The sequence below is a fragment of the Protomyctophum bolini genome (assembly GCF_963924005.1).
Source record: "Protomyctophum bolini genome assembly, chromosome: 3".
Taxonomy (NCBI): Eukaryota; Metazoa; Chordata; class Actinopteri; order Myctophiformes; family Myctophidae; genus Protomyctophum; species Protomyctophum bolini.
The window spans coordinates 26998377-27024300 of NC_137864.1; the positions used below are offsets into that span (position 1 = coordinate 26998377).

General features: G+C 42.7%; 2 protein-coding genes across 7 annotated transcripts in view; one reads left to right on the top strand and one right to left on the bottom strand.

The window, feature by feature from the left end:
• The window catches only part of lrba (LPS-responsive vesicle trafficking, beach and anchor containing), a 280974-nt gene that overhangs the window by 101718 nt on the left and 153332 nt on the right, over positions 1 to 25924 (bottom strand). For all 6 annotated transcript variants that reach the window (XM_080759177.1, XM_080759176.1, XM_080759175.1 and 3 more), the window contains exons 37-39: positions 19110 to 19234; positions 13769 to 13912; positions 11678 to 11814 (exon numbers count right to left, since the gene is read on the bottom strand). In XM_080759177.1, coding sequence (XP_080615303.1) covers positions 11678 to 11814; positions 13769 to 13912; positions 19110 to 19234 — 406 coding nt within the window. The remainder of the gene's footprint in view (positions 1 to 11677; positions 11815 to 13768; positions 13913 to 19109; positions 19235 to 25924) is intronic.
• mab21l2 (mab-21-like 2) lies at positions 8496 to 10395 on the top strand. The gene has a single exon (XM_080759179.1). It carries the CDS (start codon positions 8923 to 8925, stop codon positions 10000 to 10002), a length of 1080 nt encoding a protein of 359 aa, XP_080615305.1. The 5' UTR covers positions 8496 to 8922; the 3' UTR covers positions 10003 to 10395.

A 25924-nucleotide genomic window follows, 5' to 3' on the forward strand; every position in this document is an offset into this window, starting at 1 on the left:
ATAATGAGTCCGTCTCTGGTAAGGAAACGTTTAATGTCTTCCAGGTGCTATAATTACTGGGAAAGCATGGAGAAGCAGACGCACAGAGAGAGAGAGAGAAAGAGAGAAAGAAAGAAAGGTCATCCAAACCCATCACTCAGCCGGTCCTTGTCGTTGGGTGTGCCTGAGCGATTTATCGACCCTCCCAGGATGCACTCTGTCAGAGTCCGACGAAGGCAGTGGTGAATGCAACGGATGGAGCGACGGCATGAGGGAAAGATGGAGGATGAGGGAAGGACGGGATCTCGGGAGGGGGGTGAATGAGTATGAGCGAAGGGATCCGTTTTCCTGGCCTCATTGATAATGACATAGCTGCTTGGGCTGTCCGTTAGCCCTATAGCACACACTACTTAGGCTCTAACTGGAAAATCAATACACTCCTCTCTCTGAGACCACCCTCCCCTCCCAACTCACTACCATGGCTCTTGCTGATTGGCAGCTGCAGTCGAAGGTCGTCCCTGGCGACCACAAGAGGGTCGGGGAGCTAGGAGCTTGGCCAGGCGGTGTGGGAGGGGGAGGGGGCTTGGTCACAGTAGTAGTTTGACACTTTGGGGACGGCCTAACCATATGAAAGTGCTACATAATGCCACGCTGGTTTCCTTTGACTGAGTGTCCGTCCACCGTCCATTCAGCGAGTCTGACTAAAACCCAGGCAGCTGTCACCGCCCAGACAATTAGGAGTTACCAATGGTCTGCTCACTAGGGGTCCTGTCACTGTATGTCCAATGTGGCAGTATAGGGCTTTTCAGGAGTTGGGGTGGTGGGCGTTAGAAGGTAGATATTTACCATATAATAGCAAATTATTTCAGATGCAAATTATTTCAGATGACTGAAACGTACAAAATGCGATGAACGTCTCCTAAAAGCGATTATTGGAAATGATGGCCCTTAAAAAGTATACTTACTATGTACATCAATTAGCAGATATATCAAGCTCACATTATGTTGCAACTTGATGTGTTGAGAGCTTGTAGATCTATTTTTGCAAAATGTTTGCCAATTAAGACATGCTAAGGAAAGTAGAGTTCACAATGTTAAATTGCTATTTAAGTCAGCCATGCACTCTCTCCCCAATCAGTTAATGCAGACGAACCACAAAACGTTTTGTCAACCAACTCAAATAGTAACAAAATAATTGCTTTAACATCAAGAATTTATTTTGTTGTCAAGCAGTCTGCAAATGCTGGCCTTAACACGATTGCAGTGATTCTGCTGGTGTGAAGTTCCTCCAATCGAGTTTGTGCTAACATTTTCTTTTAGCCAATCAGCTGGAAGTAGAACTGTTTCACTTCCTTGTTCTTGGTATAAAAGGAGTCTGGCTGACTAGAGTGTGGCTATGCAACCACTCCACACACAATATTAATGGGTTGTGTCTAAACACAGATATGGTGCTATTACATGCACGCGCACACAAAAACATACAGGTGCATGCACACATGCATGTACAGACACACGCACACACATAGGTGCGTACACACATACATATGCGTGCACAAACACATGCACACACACATCTGCTCCATGACTTCATCATCAGTGCTGTGATCTGCAGAGCAGATGCAGGGGCCCTGCCAAGCAATTAGTAGCCTGGGCTGATTTTCTCTGGGCCTTCTATGGAGGGAGCAGCTGGGTCCATCCGTGCTTGGGGGACATCGACAAAATGTGTGAGCTAAAGCATAGGAAATTCTCTCTTTTTGCAACCGTGTGTGTGTGTGTGTGTGTTGTAAGTGAGCCGTCGAGCCCCTTTCCCTGCACCTATCATGTTTCCCGAAGAGAAGAGAGAGAAAAAATGCAAGCTGGAGCTAAAAGCACCTAGCGCTGACATCCACCTCCCTTATCATTCACTTGGAAGTACAAAGCACACTAACTCAAGCAGACACAGGAGTAAAACTGTTGCAGATCTTTTTTTCCCGTCTTCTTTCTCTCCCAGCTCTCAACGTCAAAGGGCCTCTGAACTCAGCTGTGTTCTTTATTTATACCCAACCAGAGATCGTAAAGGAGAGCCAATTTATTCTAATATCGCTCGCCGAGGTGGAGTTAGTCATTCTGTCAGAAGTTTGACTTCAAATATCTCCATTGCTCATACCGTGCCATAACACTGTGACACCCAGATGAACGAAGACATATGGAGATGTGAAACACTGCCTACCTTGTGATGTGATGTATAGGCATGGACATATCGCAAGGCCCAGGGTCATTTTGCCAATTTGTTGCAGACCAATTTAGGATAGTAATACTTTAATAATGGCTCACTAGATATGATCTCCTAAAATATGCAACCCACAGATAACCCTGACGATGTATTCCAGGTTTAACAGATGAAAAGTAGTGTAGTTATCAACAACAAAAGTGTTGCTCATGCAAAAGACATGTCATCAATAATGAGCATTTATGTTAAGTTCAAGCCCTATTCGTGAATATATATTTCCACCATGAGGTCGATAACGAAGCACGTCATTGTGCATGTGGTGTCTGGTAAGCAGTTCGCTCGGTTGTAAGGCTGTGGTGTGAAAACAAAGCGGCGTTGTGTACACAGTAGCCAGCCACCTGGGGCTACTCTGAGTAATCTGGTAGTTCCTCTCACTGGGGAGAGAGAGTCAGAGAAACAGAAGACAGACAGCGAGTGTGACGGATGATGGAGACAGAGAGGCTGAACGATGAACGCAGAGACAGTAAGGACATATAACGCGACAGGGTAGAAGAAAAACAACTGATCAAGTATGCAATAAATGCAAATGAATAAAGACAAGGAGACAATGCAGGGGCTTAAATGAACTCTGAGAGTATAAACTTTTACCCTTAAGGGTCTGGATTTCGCAGTGGGCTCACTAGTATAGCCAGCAATGACTGCGAGTGAGGGGCATGGACAACGTTATGCTTTAGGCTGGTGAGGGCGGGTGTTTCACATTGTGGTGTTGTCACACAGACCCAGATCAAAGGCCCCCACTGATGGGGCCCTGCTCTTTTCTCCCGTCAATACAAACCAGAGGAAAGCTCTTTAGGAACCCCAGATAATTCTGGATGTTTTCACGGAGATAAAGAAGACAACGTGCAAGTAGCAGGAGAGATCTCTGATAGCCGGGAGGCCCCATCCAATGCCGCTGGTTTTCCTCCGATGGAGGCTAGTTGAGGTAGCCTCTATATACCTGCGAAACCTCATTAATCAAAAGTCTTTTGGTCCACAAAGAAAGCCTCACTGCGGCATACTCATGCAAAATCACTGTGAGGGCTGATATGAAACGAGAGAGTGATACGCTGAAGAGGGGGGGGGGGGGTGTTTGTATGAAGTGTGTTTGACTTTACTGAGATCTGTGCTCATACAAAGACAAAGTGTTCACTTGCACACAGAAACGGGTGTGTATGCATACATTGAAGAAAATGCACTCTCACACGCTCTCCCTCGCACTTTCATACACGCGCGCGCGCGCACACACGCGCACACACACACACACACACACACACACACACACACACACACACACACACACACACACACACACACACACACACACACACACACACACACACACACACACACACACACACACACACACACACACACACACACACACACACACACACACACACACACACACACACACACACACACACACACACACACACACACACACACACACACACACACACACACACACACACACACACAGACCTAAGGTCAACAGGGAACATAAAATGTCAGGCTTATAACAGGCTTATAAAATGTCTCCCTGTCTCTCCAACTCAACTGGCAAAACAGAAAGAGTTAACTCATTGCAGTTCTGTTTTATTTTTTGGTGGTGGTTTTTCGTATCACTGTATACAGAACACTGTTGCTGAAGAATGTGTGATGGATGCACAGGTCAGAGTGTCCTCCTAATATGTCGAAAAAAGCCATTTCCACTGTCGCCATATATTTCATTAAGCTGCGGTTAGCATGTCCCCTAATAATATTTGGACACTTTCAATCCGAGCGGCGTACGTTAATCTCTCTGCAACTGCAAGCTCAACAATAAACACTGTCACACTGAAATCAAACACCCAAGCATTTCCCTATTTTCCCCCTCTCTTTTTCCTTTCTTCTGCACCCCATGCACTATTCATTCTGTCATTCTTTCTTATCTCTCTCTCTCTCTCTCTCTCTCTCTCTCTCTGACTCTCACACACTCCCTCACACACATCTCTCCACTACAAAGTAAAATTCTGAGTGTACATGGACCTATTAGGGTATCCCTCTTTCTCTCAGTCTATTGCTGAGATTGTCTATCTCTACGTGAGGATGCCTATTCCCCTTCATCTGGCTCATGATGCAGGGGGAAGGAATGTCAAATCTCAACACTTTAGTGTTTCTTTTAAATCATCACAATAAATCAAGCTGGTTGCTAGGCCAGCCGTAGATTGTGTTGCAACAGAGAATATCTCTGTTCTCATGAGTGGCTCTGGAAAACGCATCCGAACAGACTCGGCATACTCATTCATAAGCCTAAAGGCAATCTGTTGATTATATTAACGTATGCAGCAAATCCACAAAGTGATATACTGTAATAGTGTTTCACTTTTTTTCGAGGGGCACTAGCCCCTCCAATGCATGGCTTTTGAAGATTGCGTCATATGGTTTGTTGAGAGCATTTGTGACGTAAATCGTTTGCCAGCCAAGTCTATGGACTTTGAGGATATTAGAATGTTTGCTTAGAGCACTTTGACGTAAATCGTTTGCCAGCCAAGTCTATGACTTTGTTTGTTTAGGGCACTAAATGACTCACTTCACATGAGTGTGATTGTTTAAGTTGTTGGGGTATTTAGGGTATACACAGGGGTGAGCTGACGGTAGGGCTATCCAGGGTGCATGCCGCCCTGGTAGTTTTGAAGATGCACGCAAGCTTGCCTGCACACAGTTTTTGCACCTCACTAACCTTGCTAACAAAACCTGTCGATCGACGCCGAGTGTCACAGCAGCACAGCTTGAAATAACAGGAATGGACCTTGGATGCATATGCATATCAACGGTGACGGTCCATTGTGGCGATCTACTAACGTAGCCTACTCTAAGTGTCTGAAGTAGTATAAAAACTAAAGAGTTAGATTAACACTGGCTGATGCATAATAATGACAACACGAAAGTTTCCCCATTATGCAAGTAAATAGAATATAATTGTATATACAAAACATTGTGGGTTAATAAATAAGCCTACTACATTAAAGAGGTTATTTAAATTTGTGATCGCTATAGCGAGCATGTGTGCGCGACATAGCCCCGCTAGTTTAAAAAAATGCACATCATGGGTATACAGTACACTGTACACGCAGTAAAATCATTTTTTGGGGCAATTCTCTGGGTTACATTTCTTTGTACATAAAGAGTATAGTAACATACAACATGTAGGGCTCTGCTAGGTGAAGTGGCCTGAGGATATAATACTTAAATGATAGTAAGGTAACTAACCACTACTGCAGAGTAATTACTAATGGATTTATTTGATTCAAAATACCTATCTAATGCATATAATTATTATACCCTTTTGGGTCCACTCGAGTCATTTTTACACTCTTTCAGTTTACGCGGATATAACTGTGCACTGCAGGCTATAGTTTTGGGGTTTTGCCTTCTAAATGAACTGTTTGTAAAGTAAAGTAAAGTATAAAGTGACGCATGCAATTCATAACCACTGAGTAAAGTTTTTTTCTTTTCTCAATGACTTACGAGTTCAACATGGGCTCAGCCGTTGCAGAACTTTTAGACTCAACTGAACGTTAAACGATGTGAAACCAATCACGAGTTGCCCTCAGCACTGAGAAGGAAGCAGCTTCAAACCCAGAGAGGAATGCATCAAGAAGACAAGCAAGGGGGATTTGCCATTTCAAAACAGGGATGAAATCCCTAATTCATTCTCGCCTTTGCTCATTATTGTGGCTTGTTTGGTTTCCTTGCACAGCTGGATACGTTAAATTATTCATAAAATACATTAAGGCAAAGTAATCAGGCAAACATGTTGCTGAATCTACTCCTGTATTACACAGTTAAGCCTATATAAATCTATATGCTGCGAAAGTTGAATCTTCTGTATTCTTCAATTTTTATGAATCCAAAAAGTTATTGCTTAAATTACGTTCTTGAATTCTTATACTTATATACCGGTATATATATATTTTTTTTTAATTATTATTTTGTAAATAGTTATAAATAGGTCATCTATTATTCTATTCTATATTGCTGGCAACTGCAAAGAAATGCAATGAACTAGGCTATAATGTTTAATTTTCAATGCATGCAACATGTCCTTTTTTAGAATCAGATAGCAAAAAAAATCTAAGCAGTCTAAAAACATGAAAGTTTGATAGATCTGATCATCCGTTTACAACATCGTTTGAGGTATAATGTCTCTGCGGCCTATACACGCATTACTCGATTATTAGGCCTATAGTCAAAGTGATTGGACTATCGCTAAACAACCCGTCTTTGGGTGAGACCGGGTTGCGCTAAAATTGCACAGCAGATGCTTTACTTAGACCCTCTAAATAACCAAGTTCATGTGATTTAAAACAATTATTTATGCTAATCAAAAAGCCTTGAGGGAATGAAAAACCTGTCTAACGATTCAACTGAATGACGTCATAGCGCCATTAATTGAAGAAAAGGCAGAGACCGTCCGTCGCCTTAATAATGAATGACTGTCGAATATTGTAAAAAAGAAAATAGGCTAATTAAGAAATGGGAGTATCGGATTTGTTGTTGTTTGTGTTTACAAGCTTTCCCTTTTAGCTTTGCTTTAGTTAGAACGCTGAATATGACCCATGCATGCGCGCGCACACACGCACACACACACACACACACCTCCAAGTCCCTTCCCCCCAGCGCGTCTCTCTATGCGCGTGTCCTCCAGGAGCAAGTGATGGCTTCTTAAGTCATCTAACATGAAGTCTGGGGTGATAAGGGGACTGCAATTACAATTACACCCCCCCAATTACACCCCCCCCCATCGTTAAATAATTCTGGATGGGCAAGGCAAAAAAACTGGCGATACAAAAAACTGATTAGCGCGTGCGAGTGTCATCATTTCAGTAATTTCATTCACCATAAAAATCTCTCTCTCGCGCGCGAACACACACACACACACACACACACACACACACACACACACAAAATGAAAAAGACGCAGACAAAAATAATTAATAAGCCTATCAAGTAAAAATATATTGAAAACTGTTGGTGATGATGGCAAACAATCACATGATTTTAATATTGGTACAGAGGCCTCTCTACTTCAAGATGCTTATTTGAACCTGAACAGCAGGTGTAGCCTGGTCTTTCATCACACATTTAAAAGATCATATATATATATAGGCTATATCCTACATGTAGGCTATGTGATAGGCTGACTGATAGCTAGCCTACCCAATGGCAAAAACATTGTTGCAATTATACGATATTTAACTCAATATAAATAATGTAAGAATCAAATCAGTGGGAGATAGTAATAATCCCATAGACGGTATAAAAATCAATAATTTAATATCAATTTCTAAACAGAGGTTGCAATTTTCTTTTCCAGCGTTAATTTAATTTAAATGCCCGAGTAATTAAATTGATCATATTCTAGCCTATTAGGCTATACTTCATTTAAGTGTCCGTTCAGGTAGGCTATAGCGAGTATTTGGGATCTAGTTTTAGATCTAGTATTTATACAACAAATATAGTCTGAACACACCAAGTATAGGCCTTTAAGACAGCAATATACAACATTTACGATAAACCACAAGTTAATCCACAAACTGCACAAATAGTTTTTTATGAGTTTACCAACAACAAACATGAAGAAAATCCAATAGGTCCATCCATCGTTTGACAATTATTGAAATTACAATAGGCCATATATATATATATATATATATATATATATATATATATATATATATATATTATATATATATATACACACACGCATACAGTCACACACACTCGTCGTCGTCAATGAGGAAAGCACGACTATAGGCCTACACTATACACATTTAGGAAGAAAATTACTTATATGCAAAATTACTGTCTTATTATTGTCTAAAGTTTATCACTCACAGTATGTGCACCCATCTAAAAAGCTCCTGCATGATCCATCATTACACATGACGCACTGGTAGCGAAAAAGATTCAAACGCTCGTCTCTAAAATGACATTACGTTCAACTTCATGAACAAACTAGCACCCTGTATCTGCTCTACGGAAATCTCCTTTACCTTTTCCTATCTGGACCTTGCCAGCTCCGCACTGGAAAGCAAAAGTGCATCCCTGGGCGCAGGCAGCAATGCCAGTTGGCAGACTGCTCCGATTGGCCAAGCGCACTGACAGCTCCGCCGCTCATTGGCCGACACCACTGACAGCTGCGACGTTGATTGCAGGACGCGAAGCCCGGCCCCTCTCTCCCCTGCTAAGGAGCCATTCATAAACTACACAGGTTGAGCTCGTGCAGCTGAGTGCAGACCCAACGAGAGAATAAACACGCAGTTTCCCTTGCAGTGCAACTTGCGCGGAGGAGAGAAAGATGACCGCTCAGGGTCGGCATTTTATCCTGTAGGTGCATGTCTGCGTCCGGTAGCACGGTCATTGTATTCTTTTGTCTGCGTCTAGTGGCCGATCTGGACGTGCCAATGAGTTCAACTGATATTTAACAGCCTATTACGTTGCATCCCTATCCGTTTCCTCCTCCTAACACTGACGTCCATCCGCTGTTAGAGCAACCACTGAGAGAGAGCGAGAGAGAGAAAAAAAACTTTCATCTTTTTTATTTATTTTTTATTGCACGGGCCAGCGTTCTGCTTGGGCTTTACCGGTAAGCATTGGATCCGTCAACCTACTGCGACTCTCCGGTGTACAGCCCGGACCTCTGCCCCAACATGATCGCGACCCAGGCGAAGCTGGTTTACCAGCTTAACAAATATTACAACGAGAGGAGCCAAACTCGCAAAGCGGCCCTCGCGAAGACGATCAGGGAGGTTTGTAAAGTGGTGTCGGATGTCCTGAAGGAGGTGGAGGTGCAGGAGCCGCGGTTTATCAGCTCCCTCAGCGAGATAGAGGCGCGCTTCGAAGGGATGGAGGTCATCGCCCCGAACGAGTTCGAGGTCGTGCTCTACCTCAATCAAATGGGGGTGTTCAACTTCGTGGACGACGGCTCGCTGCCCGGCTGCGCGGTGCTGAAGCTGAGCGACGGCCGAAAGAGGAGCATGTCGCTGTGGGTCGAGTTCATCACTGCCTCGGGGTACCTATCGGCCAGGAAGATCCGCTCACGCTTTCAGACGCTGGTGGCGCAAGCCGTGGACAAATGCAGCTACCGGGACGTGGTTAAAATGGTAGCGGACACCAGCGAGGTCAGGCTACGGATCAGGGAGAGATACGTGGTTCAAATCACTCCCGCGTTCAAGTGCACAGGGATTTGGCCGAGAAGCGCGGCCCAGTGGCCCATGCCGCACATCCCCTGGCCAGGTCCGAACCGCGTAGCAGAAGTCAAGGCCGAGGGCTTCAACCTCCTGTCGAAAGAGTGCTACTCGTTAACGGGGAAGCAGAGCTCCGCCGAAAGCGACGCCTGGGTGCTGCAGTTTAGCGAGGCCGAGAACAGGCTCCTGATGGCGGGCTGCAGGAAGAAGTGTCTCTCCATTCTCAAGACCCTCCGTGACCGGCACCTCGAGCTGCCCGGCCAGCCGCTCCAGAGCTACCACATGAAGACCCTGCTGCTATACGAGTGCGAGAAGCACCCGAGAGAGACCGACTGGGACGAATCATGTCTCGGGGACCGGCTCAACGGAATCCTGCTGCAGCTCATCTCCTGCTTGCAGTGTCGCAGATGTCCCCATTACTTTTTGCCAAACTTGGACTTGTTTCAGGGAAAGCCACACTCGGCCCTGGAAGCGGCTGCTAAGCAGACATGGAGACTAGCGAGAGAAATACTCACCAATGCTAAAAGTTTGGACAAATTATAAAAAAAAACCTAAATGACTGTTGAAATTGTGCAGAGACATTTTGAATCGCGTTTCAAATAAAAAGGGGGGGAAAACTGATCCTCGAAGCAATGTGAAAAATTAAGTAATAACAATGAGGAAGCAAGCAAACTACACCACAACAAATTATTTTACAATATGGAGCAATTGGGCCATTGCCAGAGAAAGTTGAAGGTACATTTTCAAGCTAAATGTAATAACGCTGAATTGTCTTTGTTTTAAATGTTTTCACAAAGTGAAGAAATTCTTATTTAAATATATGCACAAAAATCTTTAAGTGAAAGAATAAAAAAATGTAGCGTGCCAAGTTTAAAATAATTTCCATCATGTGATTTAAGCTGAAATGTTAATAAAACGTTGTAAATTACATTACAACTTGGCCTTGTGTCTTGACGTGTTTTGACAGGTGGGATGTCAGGCTAAACTGCTGTATTTCATTTTCTAAATGGCTTTTAAAAAAGAACACCATTAAATTACTCAATTACAGACAACTTTATACTGAGTTCTCAGCGTGGGAAAATATGGGAATAGGAAAAAGTTACACAATTTTCACTCATTTTTTGTTTGCACTTTCAAAAATAGTACATTTCTTTCGCAAACTATAAGCTAGCTGCTAGCCTATATACAAAGTTTTTGCAAGAATACAAAATAGGCCATGCAAGACAGAAGACACGATGCTGCTGACTTGACAATTACCTTCTAAGAAATGGGCCCATGCACAAGCCACAATGAAAACAAACGTTGAATCATCGACCTGATTAAGTCAATTGTTATAAAGCATTATATATAGCCTCAGCTTATACCTGTACACAACTGTTGTTATATAGGCAGCTATATCCATATAGCTAAATAATTTAATACTGTTTAATTGCAAGACTTCCAGAGCTGAACACAAACGGACACACAACCACCTGTGGATCAATAATGTGGCGGCTAGCTGGTGCTATAATAATAATAATAATAATAATTAATTTTAATTCATATTAGCCTATACTGCATGACCACCACTATCTGAATCAAACCTGGTAGTGTTTTAACAGACTGCCCCCCTACAGAATCGTGAACTTGGTTCAGTGAATCGCTATGCACGCTGAATGCATGAAGTGTCACTGTCAGATCATCATTGCTCAACAAGGCCTCGCTGTTTTTGGTTTACATTTCTTTGCTCGTGCAGGCAGGTCATTTAATCACAGCCCATCAAGTTACGTATAAACCCTTTCAAACAGAAGATATTCAAATAAACTTCATTATTTCCATACAAATATTATCAAAAGGGCAAAACTGTTTAAAAATATATAGCGTTAGGCTACTATATACCATACTCATTATGGCTATGCAGCCTATTTAAGGAAAATTTGAATAATTGCAATTAACACTAAAACTACAAATGGTAATAAAAGGCATCATAATCATGATTAAATTGTTGGAAATTTAACTTAACGTAACGTCATATGGATTGCCCATAAAAAGATGTAAAAGAACGAACTTGTTTTTTAGACCTATATCTATGTTGGGTTATACAGTAGATACAGCCTGGTTAATGAGCCGTGCCATGGGGGTTTGGAAAGGCTATAGAAAGTGCACAATTTGAAGCGCTTGCTTCAATTCCCTCCTCCCCCTCGCTTCACCTCGAGTCTCACTCTCTCTTCTCTCTTACCTTGGGATCGATCGCCTTAAAGCCAGGCTCATCCTCGTCAACCTCGAAGTACACTTCGGAGGCGGTGATGGACAGGGTGCCTTTCACCACCACGGCCGGGGCGACCAGCTGAGCGCTGGTGCTCAAGTTTACTGGGCCTGGGAGACACAAAACGCCAATAGCGACGGGTCAAAAATACAAGCGAAAGTGTTTTCGCTAAAGCGCCGCCTCAACCTCTCCGTTTCAACTCGCCGCATTCTCTCCGTGAGGAAAACACACTGACCTTTTCAATGAGCAGAAGCAGCGTGCAAGGTAAACATGTAAACTCAGCAAAGGCAAGCGCGGACATTGTGCGAGTATTTAAACAAAACGGCAAAACAAATGCATATAGCCTGGCGCCTGCCCTGCCGCCTTAGACATGCACGCCTTCACTGAGTTCACTCATAACGTTCGCTTAGGGAAAACTCGATATACGACCGAGTCCGAGAGGAACAGAAAATAAAGAGTGTGAAAACAGTTTTTGTACATTTCTAGGCTAATATTATAGGCATACATGTAGCCCTAATGGCTTTGACAACTTAGCTATGCATATATGCATAAATTGTAACATTACACGCCAGATGTAAAGTATAGGATAACATCCTCATTTATGTTGGGCCACGGTCGAAATATAGCCTAATATATTTTATAAATATTAAGAACATGTCAGTAGGGTTATGATCGTTCGAGAGCATAGTCCTGTTGACTTTGTTGGGTGCATGGTCAAATGTAGAAAATATTAAAATTATAAACCAGAATACGCTGTTCAAAAATAAAATAAAATAATAAACAGAATCAGCCGTCAATCAGAACCCATTGATTGTGGCCTGGTGTGAGCAGGGGGTGACGGGTCTGTTTAATTCCTCATCAATCTTAATTTATGCCAGTATGACAATAAAGCTAGCGGCTCAGGGGAGCTCAGAGCGGAGGCTCTGCCCGGTTCTCCACATGTGAGCCCGGCCATTGTACTTGCAGATGTGCGTATATAGCTGCTCGGAGACCCGAGTTTGATTTCCCTAAGCACCCTTGACGCATAGAGGCTACAGACGGGGTGGAATAAACAGATATGTTCATTTCTCCTGCCTCTCTCTCTGCTCCGATCGTCGATATTAACATGTTATCCCGGGGTGAAATAACATTTTATTTTTTCAGTCACTCAAAGTCATTCAATTACACCTGAACTAGACAGCTGGTTGTGAAGGGGGGGACGGACGGGGACGTGACACGAGGATTCCCGTCGACAAGACACCACCAGTAAACTCACCCCCACTCCTCTCTTGACAATATGAGCCTATAGCCTAGCCTATAGGTTACTTGATTTGAGGAACCATGTCACTTTATTAAGCAGGATTTGACGCTTAATCCCATTGTCACCCGATGGCATTATTTTAATATGCTCTTCAAGTCTATGTGCATGCAGCTTAGTCTAGCGAGCCCGTTGTTACTGCAAATAAAAACGCGGATTATAGGGTGGAATCCGATTAGTATATGTATAATTGGCTGCGCGAATAACGGTGTCACATTAACGGCTATGGGTGGGACAGAAGCAATTTAAGCTAAATCAATTGATATTGGGTTAGTGGGCCACCATATGATTTGGCCTATATGGCCCATGCGGTTCTCAGTCAATTAATCAATAGCCTATTTTACTGCTCTTCGAATGCTTATTGATCTACAGGCTGGCTATATTCAAGATAACGTCCTTTCTACATTTTAACAGAAACTATGCGGTAATTCATATAGTTTATGAGAGTCATATCAAAGTCCATATTGAAGTCAATAAGCGATATGGGTATATCATATACCCATATATACGCTTATATTATACCCGCCAAACACGTACATGGGTGGCACTGCACTTGCGTTGATGGACTAAACTGAGTGTCTTACTGTCTTGTCAGAGCTAATAGCGGGCAGGGTGATTCCTCTCGTCAGCTAAACGATAGAAACCTGTTCATGACTTGTCATGGAGTGACGTGACGTCTGGAGATGCGATGCGACAGAATCAGCGCGACTTATGCTGCTGCTATATGGCGGAGACACCTTAGAAAATAAATCGATGAGCTGTTATACCTGTTAAATTCTCCAACTCCTTTTCTTCCAGAGAAGAGAGTGTGTCATCGTCTCCATCCAACAACACTTCGCTGTCGGAGTTTTGATTCCCCAGAGTTTGGCTTCTGATAGATTGCTTGCCTTTGAGAATATCTTCTTCGGAAGCTGGAAGGGAAAATTATCAAATTTGAACACAAATAATAATTTATATATGTATAAAAAAGAAAAGAACATGAAAATAAATTATACGTAAAATGTTAAGTTGAAATAAACCAAAGCATCTGCATGCTATTTGCATTTAACCCATAAAATAATAATTATAATAATCAAGCCTGCTAGTCAACTAAAACCTAAAAGGAATCAAGGAGGATGGTACCACACAACACAAATTTTACCATGAATATCATGCCAAACATAATTGTGCTTATGATGTGAAATAAGCAACTGACTGAAATTAACCTGCATGGCTTAAGTCTGGAACCATGCAATATCCCATATCCTACTCTGCATTCTACTCCTACCTTTTATTGAATTGAGCAGAAATGTGATTAAACAAATGTTCAGCAAATTATCAACATATTCCCTATCTGAGTTGGGGGTGTTTGAGTTCACCCCCATGAGTTTTTCCCATACACCACTTCTATTTTCTATTCTCAAAAGAAAACAAACTGCAGTAGCAACACGTTTCTACATCAGACATGGCAGGATATGCACACACATGGGTAAAGTGAAACAACAGATACACCATGATACAAAAGACTGACACAAGGCAATTAAACGCTCATCTGAAACCCAATTTGCATCATTCCGCCTTTACATACATCAAAACAAATGGCGTTTTTATCCAAAGATCAGCCAAAAGTCATTTTAACTAAATGAGAGCTGCATGCTGCCCGCTTTGATTTCAAGTGAACATGACTTGAGGTTCCAAATGGATTATTTAAGAAAAATGGTAATCTGCAAACATTTACAGAGGCCTGCATCCCCCAGTGGTGCATGGGAAGAATCCACAGACAAAAGTATACATAGTACAGAGTCAAAACTGGCAAGCCTTCTCGCTTTGTAAATATAGTTGGCAGTATGCTGCGTCCCTTTTTGCAGCTTGTGGGTGTGTGGGGTGTGCAAACATACGGGTATGCAAGACCATGCATGAGTGTTTCCAAGCCAACATTGCAGGCAAAAGTAACAATATATGCATTAAGAAACAAGTGAACAAGTGTTCATTTAACTCAGAGAGTGTGACTATAGTTACACTAAGAATTAAACGAACACTGAGGGTTTATTTTATAGTAGACTATTTTATTTTTCCTTCACTATAGCTCCACCTGAGATATAGTGGTAGAGACTGAGATCACTTGCATTTCCTGCAAACACAGTGCCACATCATGCGGCTGAGGACTTCGCCACTGCCAGAAGAGAGTCGGCTTGAAAAATCTCTTGTCATGGAAAATATGCAGCTCACTGATATTCAGAATGGTCTTCCTGTAATTAAGCCTCCCTGGGGAATTCCTTAGTTAGCAGCACTGAAATTACTACCAGCTCCCCTAATATGTACCACATGCCATTGTATTCGCACTGAGCAAGTGGACAGGGGGACTTGTCAGATGAGCGCGCTTAAAAACAGACGTGTATGCGAACTTCTGTACATTCCTTTGTAAACACGCTTGGTGACTCTCGCCCCCAGAACTTGAATGTTGTCAACATAAGGGTGTTCTTGGTTGTATCACAAGAGCAAAAACACTGCTAGTCTGCTACTATTACCATAAGACCAATTTGTTAATCGCTTCTCAGAGCAATTCTCACTGGTATTAACTTCAACTAAGTAACACACAATTCATACATTGCCGATAGGATAGTTAACAACTGCAGCAGATAAAGACTATTATAATGAATTGGCAAGCTACACACTATTGTGGCTATATTCTGCCAATGTAAGGTTTTATTTCAAGAAACTATTTAAAATCAAACTAAATATTTCTAAAGCACTGTAGATACTTCCTCTCAATTGTAATACATTTTATATGCAAGGAGTCCTGCCTTAAGACTATCATTATTATATCCAATAAGGAGTTTTATTTTCATGCTATAGCATTGTGTGTGTGTGTGTGTGTGTGTGTGTGTGTGTGTGTGCGTGTGTGTGTGTGTGTGTGTGTGTGTGTGCGTGTGCGTGTGTGTGGTATAACAGTATGATATTTTTTGGTCAGGACATACACAATGTAGACACTATATAATGTTGAATAGGCCTATACTTCATGTTATGGGAGATGTAAGAACGGACAAAGGATATCCAACACACAAACCGATGATTAATTATCTCTCCAAGGTACGTAAAATATATATTATGACATCCATTGTGTGTGTGTCGGTGTCAGGGGGGGTGGCGGCACATACACACACACACACACACACACACACACACACACACACACACACACACACACACACACACACACACACACACACACACACACACACACACACACACACACACACACACACACACACACACACACACACACACACACACACACACACACACACACACACACACACACACACACACACACACACACCATGAAATTAGGTTTGAAATACAAAGTTTGATCAGTTTGATTTCTATCTATATAAAATAAACATTTTCCAATTCATGCTAATTAATCTCAGAGGTATGTAAAACAATATTTATTATTATTACGAATAATATACCAATTCATATGCATTTCAAATGAGTGCACCAATATCATAAACTCAGGTGCTGGATTAAGAAACACCAATGAACAATCTCTGCAGTGAACAGGTACGCCACGTTAAAGAAAACATCCAGCCGAGGACTTTACCCATATCACTCAACAGAGAATGTGCACAAATCCCAGGCAGGTTACACTTTTTAGGAAACCATTTCCGTACAGAGACGTGCAACCCGCCTGCCTTATACAACTGGAGGCATGCATGGGACTAGCAATTAAATTGTCAGAATTAACTAATTTGTTTTTAACAAGAGCGTAGCCAGGAGTGTGTTCATGAGGCGAGTATTGATCACTGGCACCCAAGACATTCGTCTTAGGGTATTTACTCTGCCACCTCTGGTGCACGGACCCAAGGCTGCACCAAATCAATCCCCAGGAAAGATGGCTCTTTCTGGCCATAAATACCTAACCAGGCTGCTTCCCTAGATTCCACGCTAGAGTTTCGGTTGACCATGTGTGATCACACTTGCACTGCAGAAATGCAATGTTCTCCCCTCGTATTTTCACAATAAAGGAAATGGTATTTATGGAAATGCTTCCTTTTCTTAAAAAGCAAATGTTACTAGTTCTGGATAAAAAAAGGTTCTGCTCTATTTTCATGATAGCTGTGATCAGAAAAGCACTGCTACAAGTAGCCTGGAATCAGACTAAATTCAGACTTGATCATACACTAAATATTTTCTTAGGGAGTGAGACCCGCGGAGTCTCCGCTCCATGTCTGATGAAAATAATTACAGCCAGATATGACCTTTGTACTCCGTTTGAAAAACTCAGGGCTCTGCATTCTCGTCTGGAGCTGCACTTCCGCAACAAATGTCGGGTCGACGAAAACAAGACGAAAGGTTACATCAGAAAATGGCCGCCGTCAAGTTTCAACGTCAAAGAGTTATTTTAATGATATATCCCCATCCCCCCCTTGTAATTCAGCCAGAGTGATATATACTCTCTCTGGAGGTAGCACTCCCTTGCTGCAAACTGGCTGATGGCTATTTTTAAACAGACATGACTTTAAAAGCTTCCAATGTTGCTTGTGGGGTTTTGTTCTTCTCTAAAAGTGATGAATATACAGCATGTGGCACTTAAACTGAAATACTTTGCAACATAATGGAATAATAGTGATAATATCCAATGCACATTGAGTGCAGATAGTGAATACCATACAATTCCTTGTATTGCCCCTTGTATATTATACACATACACCACAACAAGGAGTTTCTAAAGGGAAATGAATCAATTCCTAAAAGTCAGAATCATAAAGCAAATGTATGAACAGTGACCGTAGGGGCGCACACAATCACCGTCTCTCTCTCTTTCCCCAGCTGCCTTCACATTACAGCCATTTACTCTAGCCTAGTGAGTCTCCAAGGATTTTGGGGATCCCCAGCACTTATTGCTTTTAGATCACATTCTTATTGACTGCTGTCACACTGGCCGTTTGTCTCTGGGACAAATATCACGTTTAGTAGGACTTTAGCCAGGTGACATATTGGAGGCAATTTTGGTCCAGAATCCAGCCTCTATTTGGGGCGAGGGGTGGGGTAATGGGTTAAACTGGCCCCACTAGGCTCTGATTATAAACCCTGGTGTGGTCTGTAATGGCAGGATACAATCTTAACAGAAATAAGGGATTAGAGGTATTCCTCTGGAAGAGAAATGTGACTCCTATTGTTAAGGCATGGAGCATGTGTCATTTGGACATGGTGGCCAAAGGGACCACTGGGAATGCTACACTGTTCCTGGACATAGTGTATTGAAAATCTGCACCGGTTATCATGGACAAGTGCTGAGAAACAATGATGCCAGGAGAAGGATTGATTGGGTCTTATTTCAGCTGCTGAGGGAAAAGGTAATCAGTGTTATTGGTTTTAACGACATATGTATATCCAGCGGTATTGATGGCATTGTTTTAAACAGCGCTAGATTTAGCGTCTTCTCTGAGCATCTACTGACACGACATGTGAAGCACTACTCTGTAGACTCTGGTCTGTTATATGACATTCAACCTGTAACACAACTATGAGTCATTGAGACATTGCCATAGAAAGACGCTTAGTCCACCTTGACTGACTTTGATCAAGACACGATTTAAACTTGACTTATTTGAAAGAAAAGGGAAAATGAAAAGAAAAAAACACATGACTGCTTAATCAGATGGAATAGGGCAGGGGGATGCATGGATTACTTACCAGAAATCACAGCCACTGTAATGCAACAATGGAAAGGAAGAAAATAAAAATAAAATCTTATGAAATGCTTTTTATGACTTACCTATATAAAATATATTCTATTAATAAAACATGTTTAATGTATAGATTCAGTGTGTGTGTGTGTGTGTGTGTGTGTGTGTGTGTGTGTGTGTGTGTGTGTGTGTGTGGGAGAAACTGTGTGGTGCCACTTTACATAATGAGAAGATGAGGTTGGAAATTACCTGTGTAAAATTCAAATGAGGGCGCTTCTTTTTTACTGAGTGTTGCAGCACAATAAATCTTTTATTACACAAGTAGCTAATTTTTATTAGCTTGTACCCGACATTACCGGCAAGCGAACAAGCCAGGCAGCACCTGAACGGGTGGAGGGACTGGGGCATGGGTGGTGTGAGGGGGCGAAGTACTGACCATGTTCGGCCGCAGCCTTGAGTGTCGACCCGGAGTGGCTGGATCCAAAGGGGTTCTTGACAAAGCGCCGCCGCCGCCTCAAATCGTCCTCCCAGTAGTCCAGGCGCCAGAACTCTCTCGGCCGGCTGCAGCGAGACAGAGGTAGCACATGTGTTAGTAATTACCGGGCCGGCATGGCGAGTAGCAGCCCATGCAGCACACTTGGCCCGAGCCAGCATGCATAAAGCCAGCATTGTTTTTGCTCTGTGCGTCTGTGTGTGTGTGTGTGTGTGTGTGTGTGTGTGTGTGTGTGTGTGTGTGTGTGTGTGTGTGCTCGTGTCTCTCTCTCAGAAAGCCTCTTTTTAAAATCACATGCTTGTACAGTAAGTAAGCCCAAAAAAGACCACTAGACAATTACTGTATCTCTCCGTCCTTCACCTTTTCATCTCCCTCTGTCTCTCTTTCTTTCTCTCTCTCTCTCTCTCTCTCTCTCGCTGGGAAGGTGAACTGAGCTAGGTACATCACAGTGGAAATGAAGGGGCCCTGACAGAGTGATCATTTTCCACACACTCTAGTGGCACGTGCTCCCATTCCAACCTCATTTCAGGCCCAGCAGGGCAGCTCTTGTCAGGTCCCTGCCTCAGCCAGGCCCAGTAGGGAGACGAAGGCCATTACAAACACACAGACCAGGGAGGGGAGGAGGTGGGTGGATACATTTACCAATATTAATCAATGTCCTCCGGCCACCATTTTTCTTCCCAATTTACACCTCCCTTTTCCAGGGCCTGGTTAGTAAATCATCCTGACTGGCTCTCAAGGTAAAGAAAGTGTTAAGTTTTTAATGAACACTCACCACCACACTGTACATTGTGCATACAGTACCTGTCAGCTGCACTAAAATATAACATTTATATATTATATATAATATATTATATATATATATATATATATATATATATATACACACACACACACACACACACACACACACACACACACACACACACACACACGCACATATATACATATTTTAAAGCGGTTTAATTAAAAAACAACTATTTATTAGCTGAGCCCTCAAGGCAGAACGCAGCACAAGAAATCCATTGCTATTTTGGTTATTAATCAATTTAGCCGGGGTTTTATTCCCTCTCTCTTTTCACAACTTCAAAAGCTTGTTTAATCTGGAGAACTCAGCGGAGCTGCTCATTTGTCAGCCCTAATCACAGGAAATGAGTTCTATGAGACATTATGAAAATCTAGTTTTCTCAAAGTGAAAACACAGAACTCATGTGTTCATGATTTACCACTCATGGTGGGGGGGGGTGACAAAACGCACTTGATATGACCGTGCAATTCACAGACTGTACACAGTTAAATCTGGATTGTACATCTACTTTCAATTTGGTGGTCCTATTTTGGGGTACATCATTATGAAATGTTCAAAAAAGATATGAATATGATATGAATAAATGATGGCTTAAGTGGTTAAATGTATTCGACTGTCACATATTCTGTTCCAACTACTGGCCATTTTCATGGCAAATGTGCCGCTTTGCGAGGACGTGAAGAGAGCGTTCTTCGGTTTACGTTGGGGCTGGTTTTAGGCTGGTGTTGACCGCTAAATAGTTTTAGCAGCGGTCCCAGGACCCTCTGCTAGTGCTGATTTACTGTGGTTTGGTGAAATATACCTCTTTAAGTCTATTGTGCTCTGTCAAAGTGAGAAGAAGTTTTATTGTACAACAGGGCCCCGTCACCCAAGAAATATAAATCACAGTAACAGCCACCCAGGCCCCCACTGGATTCACACCGGGTATAGTGGAGATATTCCACAGGCTCGCAGTCTAAAAGTAAGTTAATCCATGAAAAGAAGAGAGCAGACAAAATAACACACGAGCCAGGAGAGAAGTGTTTCAGGAGAGAATTGTTTCAACAACAAAGGAAAGAAGAAAAAATGACTGAAAGCGGAAAAAGAAACACGTAAGTTAGACAGCAAATTTCTATTTTATCCTCTATACACAAAACTGTAGACAGAAAAACAGCAACTATTTTGGTTGGTTTGGTTTAAAACAGTTTTAGTGAGCAGAGAATAGATACAGTAGTAGTATTATGTGATCTGTTCTTGAAAGTCGTGCCGCTAGTAGGTACGGGTGGGGTTTGTGGGGGTACACCCACAAATCTTCAGTCTCGCACCAGTGATCACACCGGGGGCCTTTAAAAGGGGAAGGGCTTTTGCACAAGAAAATAAATACAATTTCAAAGTAGGAGCTTTAAGACCTGTATGGCCTTGGCTAATGAAAACTATTAATTACTTGATTTATTATCTTTTTAAGAAGAGCTGGATGAAGTGAAGGGTGCTGCTACTGTATAGTACTGCTGTGTGGTTATACAGGTCTGGATGACAGGGCATTCAATGGTTTAAGCACAAATTAACTTCCGTGGTCAATGCACTACACAGTGAAACAGTAAAAAGTGTTAGTTCAACGCTTAGTGTACACATTTTCCAGTAAAGGAATATAGATTTGGGAAACTGTACTGAAAGAGACTTGTGTGTGTGTGTGTGTGTGTGTGTGTGTGTGTGTGTGCGCACACGTGTGTGTGTCTGTGACTGTGTGTCTGTGACTGTGTGTCTGTGACTGTGTGTGTGTGTGTGTGTGTGTGTGTGTGTGTGTGTGTGTGTGTGTGTGTGTGTGTGTGTGAGAGAGAGAGAGAGAGAGACAGAGAGAAAGCGTGAGGGCATATAGTCCATGTTGGCAAGACATGTGGCCTGTGCAGCACCAGATTTCTCCCCAGCCACAAAGAGCTGCTCGGTGTTTGCATGCGATAGTCTCTGTACGCAAATGGCCACTTCATCATTCTGACTCCTGTGGCATTCATCTACAAAAAATAATTATCAAGGTTGCGCGTGGCACTCAGCTCCCAATCAGGACCTGCTCAACTCTCAGTGTATGTGTGTGTGCACTTGTGGTGAAGGAGGTTGCGTTATGGCGGAGTGTACAATCCATACAATAGCCACTAATCCATCAGCCGGGGCGGACGGCCATTGGATGGAGTAATTAGTCGCAGCATTATGGGGGGACGGGGGTACTTTCACACCAGTCATATTCATCCTGCGCACACCAGACAACAATGGACATCCTAATGACAGGGGAGCAGGATGGGGTGGGAAGGGACTGTGGAGGATGCCTCATCATCTGCACACACGCACGCACGCACGGACGCATGCACGCACGCACGCACGCACGCCGCAGCACTGCTGGCATTATAAAGAGATGTACAAAGCTATGTGGCAACCACGCTGCATGCCGAGTGTGTTTTCACAAAGATGATCAATTATTCAGAGCTCATTCATCCTTCCAATGGAGGAGTGTGTGTGTGTGTGTGTGTGTGTGTGTGTGTGTGTGTGTGTGTGTGTGTGTGTGTGGGTGCGCGCGTGCGTGTGTGTAGTCGAGAGCCATTCTTCAAGTTAACAATTAAAAATATACAAAAGGTTTCATGGCGTTGTGCTGTGGCTCGCCCAAACCGGCTGGTGTAAATAGTAATTTGTTTGGTCCTAAACAATATACCAGCATGGGACAGCCTTCTCATAGGAAGAGTTTGGTCATCATGCGGAAGAAGGAGTCTGATACAGATGGACAGAGATGTAGAAAGACAGATGGACAGAGTCGGGAAATATGTTGTTTTAGTAGTGAATAATAAAGTATATGCAGTATACTGTGTGTACGTACGTATAAACTTGGTAGAGCACCTAAGTCTGATGTAATTTACACATCCTACATGGGTCGCGTCCCCCCCACCCCCCCCCATTCAGAAATTCCTTATATCACATCAAATAACTGTGTACCTGCCACTCTAAAGGTACAGTTTGTACTGTGTGCGTGCGTACGTGCATGTTAGGATAACGTTGTTTTATTTGCATCTTCTGGTTGCTCTTCAGACGTTTAGAGCTGTAAATCTGAAGAAGTTTACCAACAGAGAAGATGAATGGGGGAGCTCGGCTTTCTCCTTTTTATGCGTCCCAGATGACGCTTCTCCTTAATTGTACAAACAAACAAAGCGGATACGCTCTTATTCAATAAACTCAACCTGTACTGTAGCAGGGGGGGGGGGGGGGGGGGGGGGTGCTTTACTGGTAGAGGGCCTCTTGAAAACTTCTATTGCGACCACTAAATTGTCAGTTCAGATCAAAACAGTGCAGTGAGTCCAAGTGGATTTGGCATGTCTGGGTGACATGTTAAACACATGGTTTAATTGTAGAGAGCATTGGCCTGAGCGATGGCTGCTAGTGTGGGATTAATGACACGATGGTGTTCAGGAGGGGCTGAGGAGCAGCCAACAGCATGAACACACACGGCATAAACACACTAACCGTAACCGTTTATCGGAGTGAAAAATGACAATGCTTGTATGTACGTATTACTGTAAGAGCATATTACAGTAATGCATATATTTAATGAAGAGCATAAAGGTCATTACACACTGGTGAATTAGCGACGCGAATAAGCGATCTGAAAATGCGAAATATTGCATGTTGCAGTTCGCATGCGAATCTCTGCAAAATACGACACCAGAGCGAACAAATAAAGAGAGAAAACGGTCGCATTTTCGCACATTCGCCACTGATGTGGAAGCTTGCATTTTTTTTAAATGCGAATTATTCGCAGGAATATATCGCGTCGCCAATTCGCCAGTGTGTAATGACCTTTAGGATTATACACATACTGTCCATTATAGAATGCATATTTATTATAAACAACTTGGATGTCACATTACTTGGCTGCCAATTAGTTTTAGATATGAAATAATCATCAGTCAAATTCAGTTCAGATTCCAGACTATACTCCAATTTCAACAATAGAAAGTCATATAGCATTTGGTAATTTAATAGCCACACGATCTGTGTGTCTCCAAATCTGAGGCCATGGTTCTCAGCAGGAAACCGGTGGATTGTGCAGTCCGGGTAGGGAATGAGGCATTACCCCAGGTGAAGGAGTTTAAGGGGAAATTCACACTATGGTCCCGGGTGCGCACTCGGGACCACTTTGCAGATGTTGTGGTAGTGTGAATGATGCATACCGTTCCCGGGAGCGGATCGTCTAACCGTACCCGGGATCGCAATCAATTAAGTCTCGGATACGGATTGCTGCAATGTAAAAGCCATCCGTGCTAAAAGGAGGAAGTGGACTATAATCATAATTTATATATTTTTATAATGACACATTATTTTACCTGGGTTGTACTTCTGCGTACTTGGTACTTCTGTGCACAATACCAAGTACTTGGTACTTGGTATTGTCTTTTAATTCTTCACACTTGAATATTCTTTTGCTAAGTACGATCATATTCGTACACCCCAGCTATGGGACGTTATCTGCTAGGTCCGAACATATATCCGTACGTACCCCCCCCTTACACCATATGAAGCGGCTAGACCGAAAATAATCTTTTAACATTGGTCCAGTTGCTAAGCAACGCATCCGTCATCTCCAGCACCAGGATCTTTGCACATGGCCTCATACACTTTCTGTTCAAAGTAGCTGCAACCATTCATGATTATTTTAGGTGTATTTCTTTTTTTATGCTGTGTTCCCTATGTAATGTTATGTAAATGTATTCCACGGTTTGCCTGTCTGTTTTCCATTTTGTGTTTCTTGTGAGGACTGTGGATGAAAATTAGCAACTGTGCTATATCCGGTGTATTTACGTCCATGTGACGTCCATTAATATGCATTGTCCTGTCCAAATAAACAAATAAAGTATAAAGTAAAAGGGATTTTCAACGCCTTATAACTCTGGAAATACGAGCGGAATTAATTCTGAACTGGCCATATATGGAGCGTGTCTTGAGTGTACAGGGTTTGATGAGGTTAGATCAACATATGGAATGTCAGAACAGTTCATGTCCATACAGTATATGGAGATCTAAGGGTGGCAGCGGGGACAGTGTCTTGAGTGTACAGGGTTTGATGAGGGCCCAGTTTGCACGAATAACTTTGGGACAGGCCCGAGTTTAAATGGACAGGTATCAGTAAAAAGGGAGACATCGAAGAGGAAGGATGGATTAGGATCAACATCTGGAATGTCAGAACAGGTCAGCTCCTTATATGGAGATCCAAGGGTTTGGGATTTGAGGTCAGATGTAGATTGGTGGCCAATACTGATGATATCAGGGATCTCCATACAGTATATGGGCTAAATAATTAATGACATCAGGGATCTCCATACATCAGGGATTTCCATCCCTGATGATGTCATGTGAACCAAACAATTGACTGACTGACTGACGGAAAATGCACGATTTCATAGTAAATGCAACCTGAAGTCGCAACAAATGTATAGGGAACGAGCATAGTGACATCAGAGTTAAGATTCTGGGTTATATCACTTTCAGCGGCATTCATTTTGCTATAGTTTGACGCGTAGTCTGTAGTTCCAGGCTTCTTGTCGAGCAAGCAGCAATAGCAATAAACATGGCGAGCTAGGCAATGTTGGGCAAGTCTCCGCCCTTCGCTCATTCCCTATAGCCAGAGGAGAACAAAGTGACATTAACCTCCATTCATCATGGTAACAAGGAAAAGTGTGGTGGTGGGGCGGGGGGTGTTTAGGCACTCACATACAAGGGCCAATATGTTTTATCACACGACAGGACCTCATCACACGGCCAGTTAAAACATGTTAATAGATTCTCTCGGACGAGGCCCTGAAACTTTGATAGCACTCTGCTTTCAATGGCACGATTGTTCTTTTTCTGACAAGGACAAATGATTACCATCCATCAAGATCCAAAGGGACGCTGTGTCCGCGTGATGCGGATGCATCTCACAGCCTCCTTTTAAGAC

Bases quoted from the DNA above. Each gene is read 5' to 3' on its own strand.
- mab21l2 (XM_080759179.1), top strand. From the start codon at position 8,923: ATGATCGCGACCCAGGCGAAGCTGGTTTACCAGCTTAACAAATATTAC.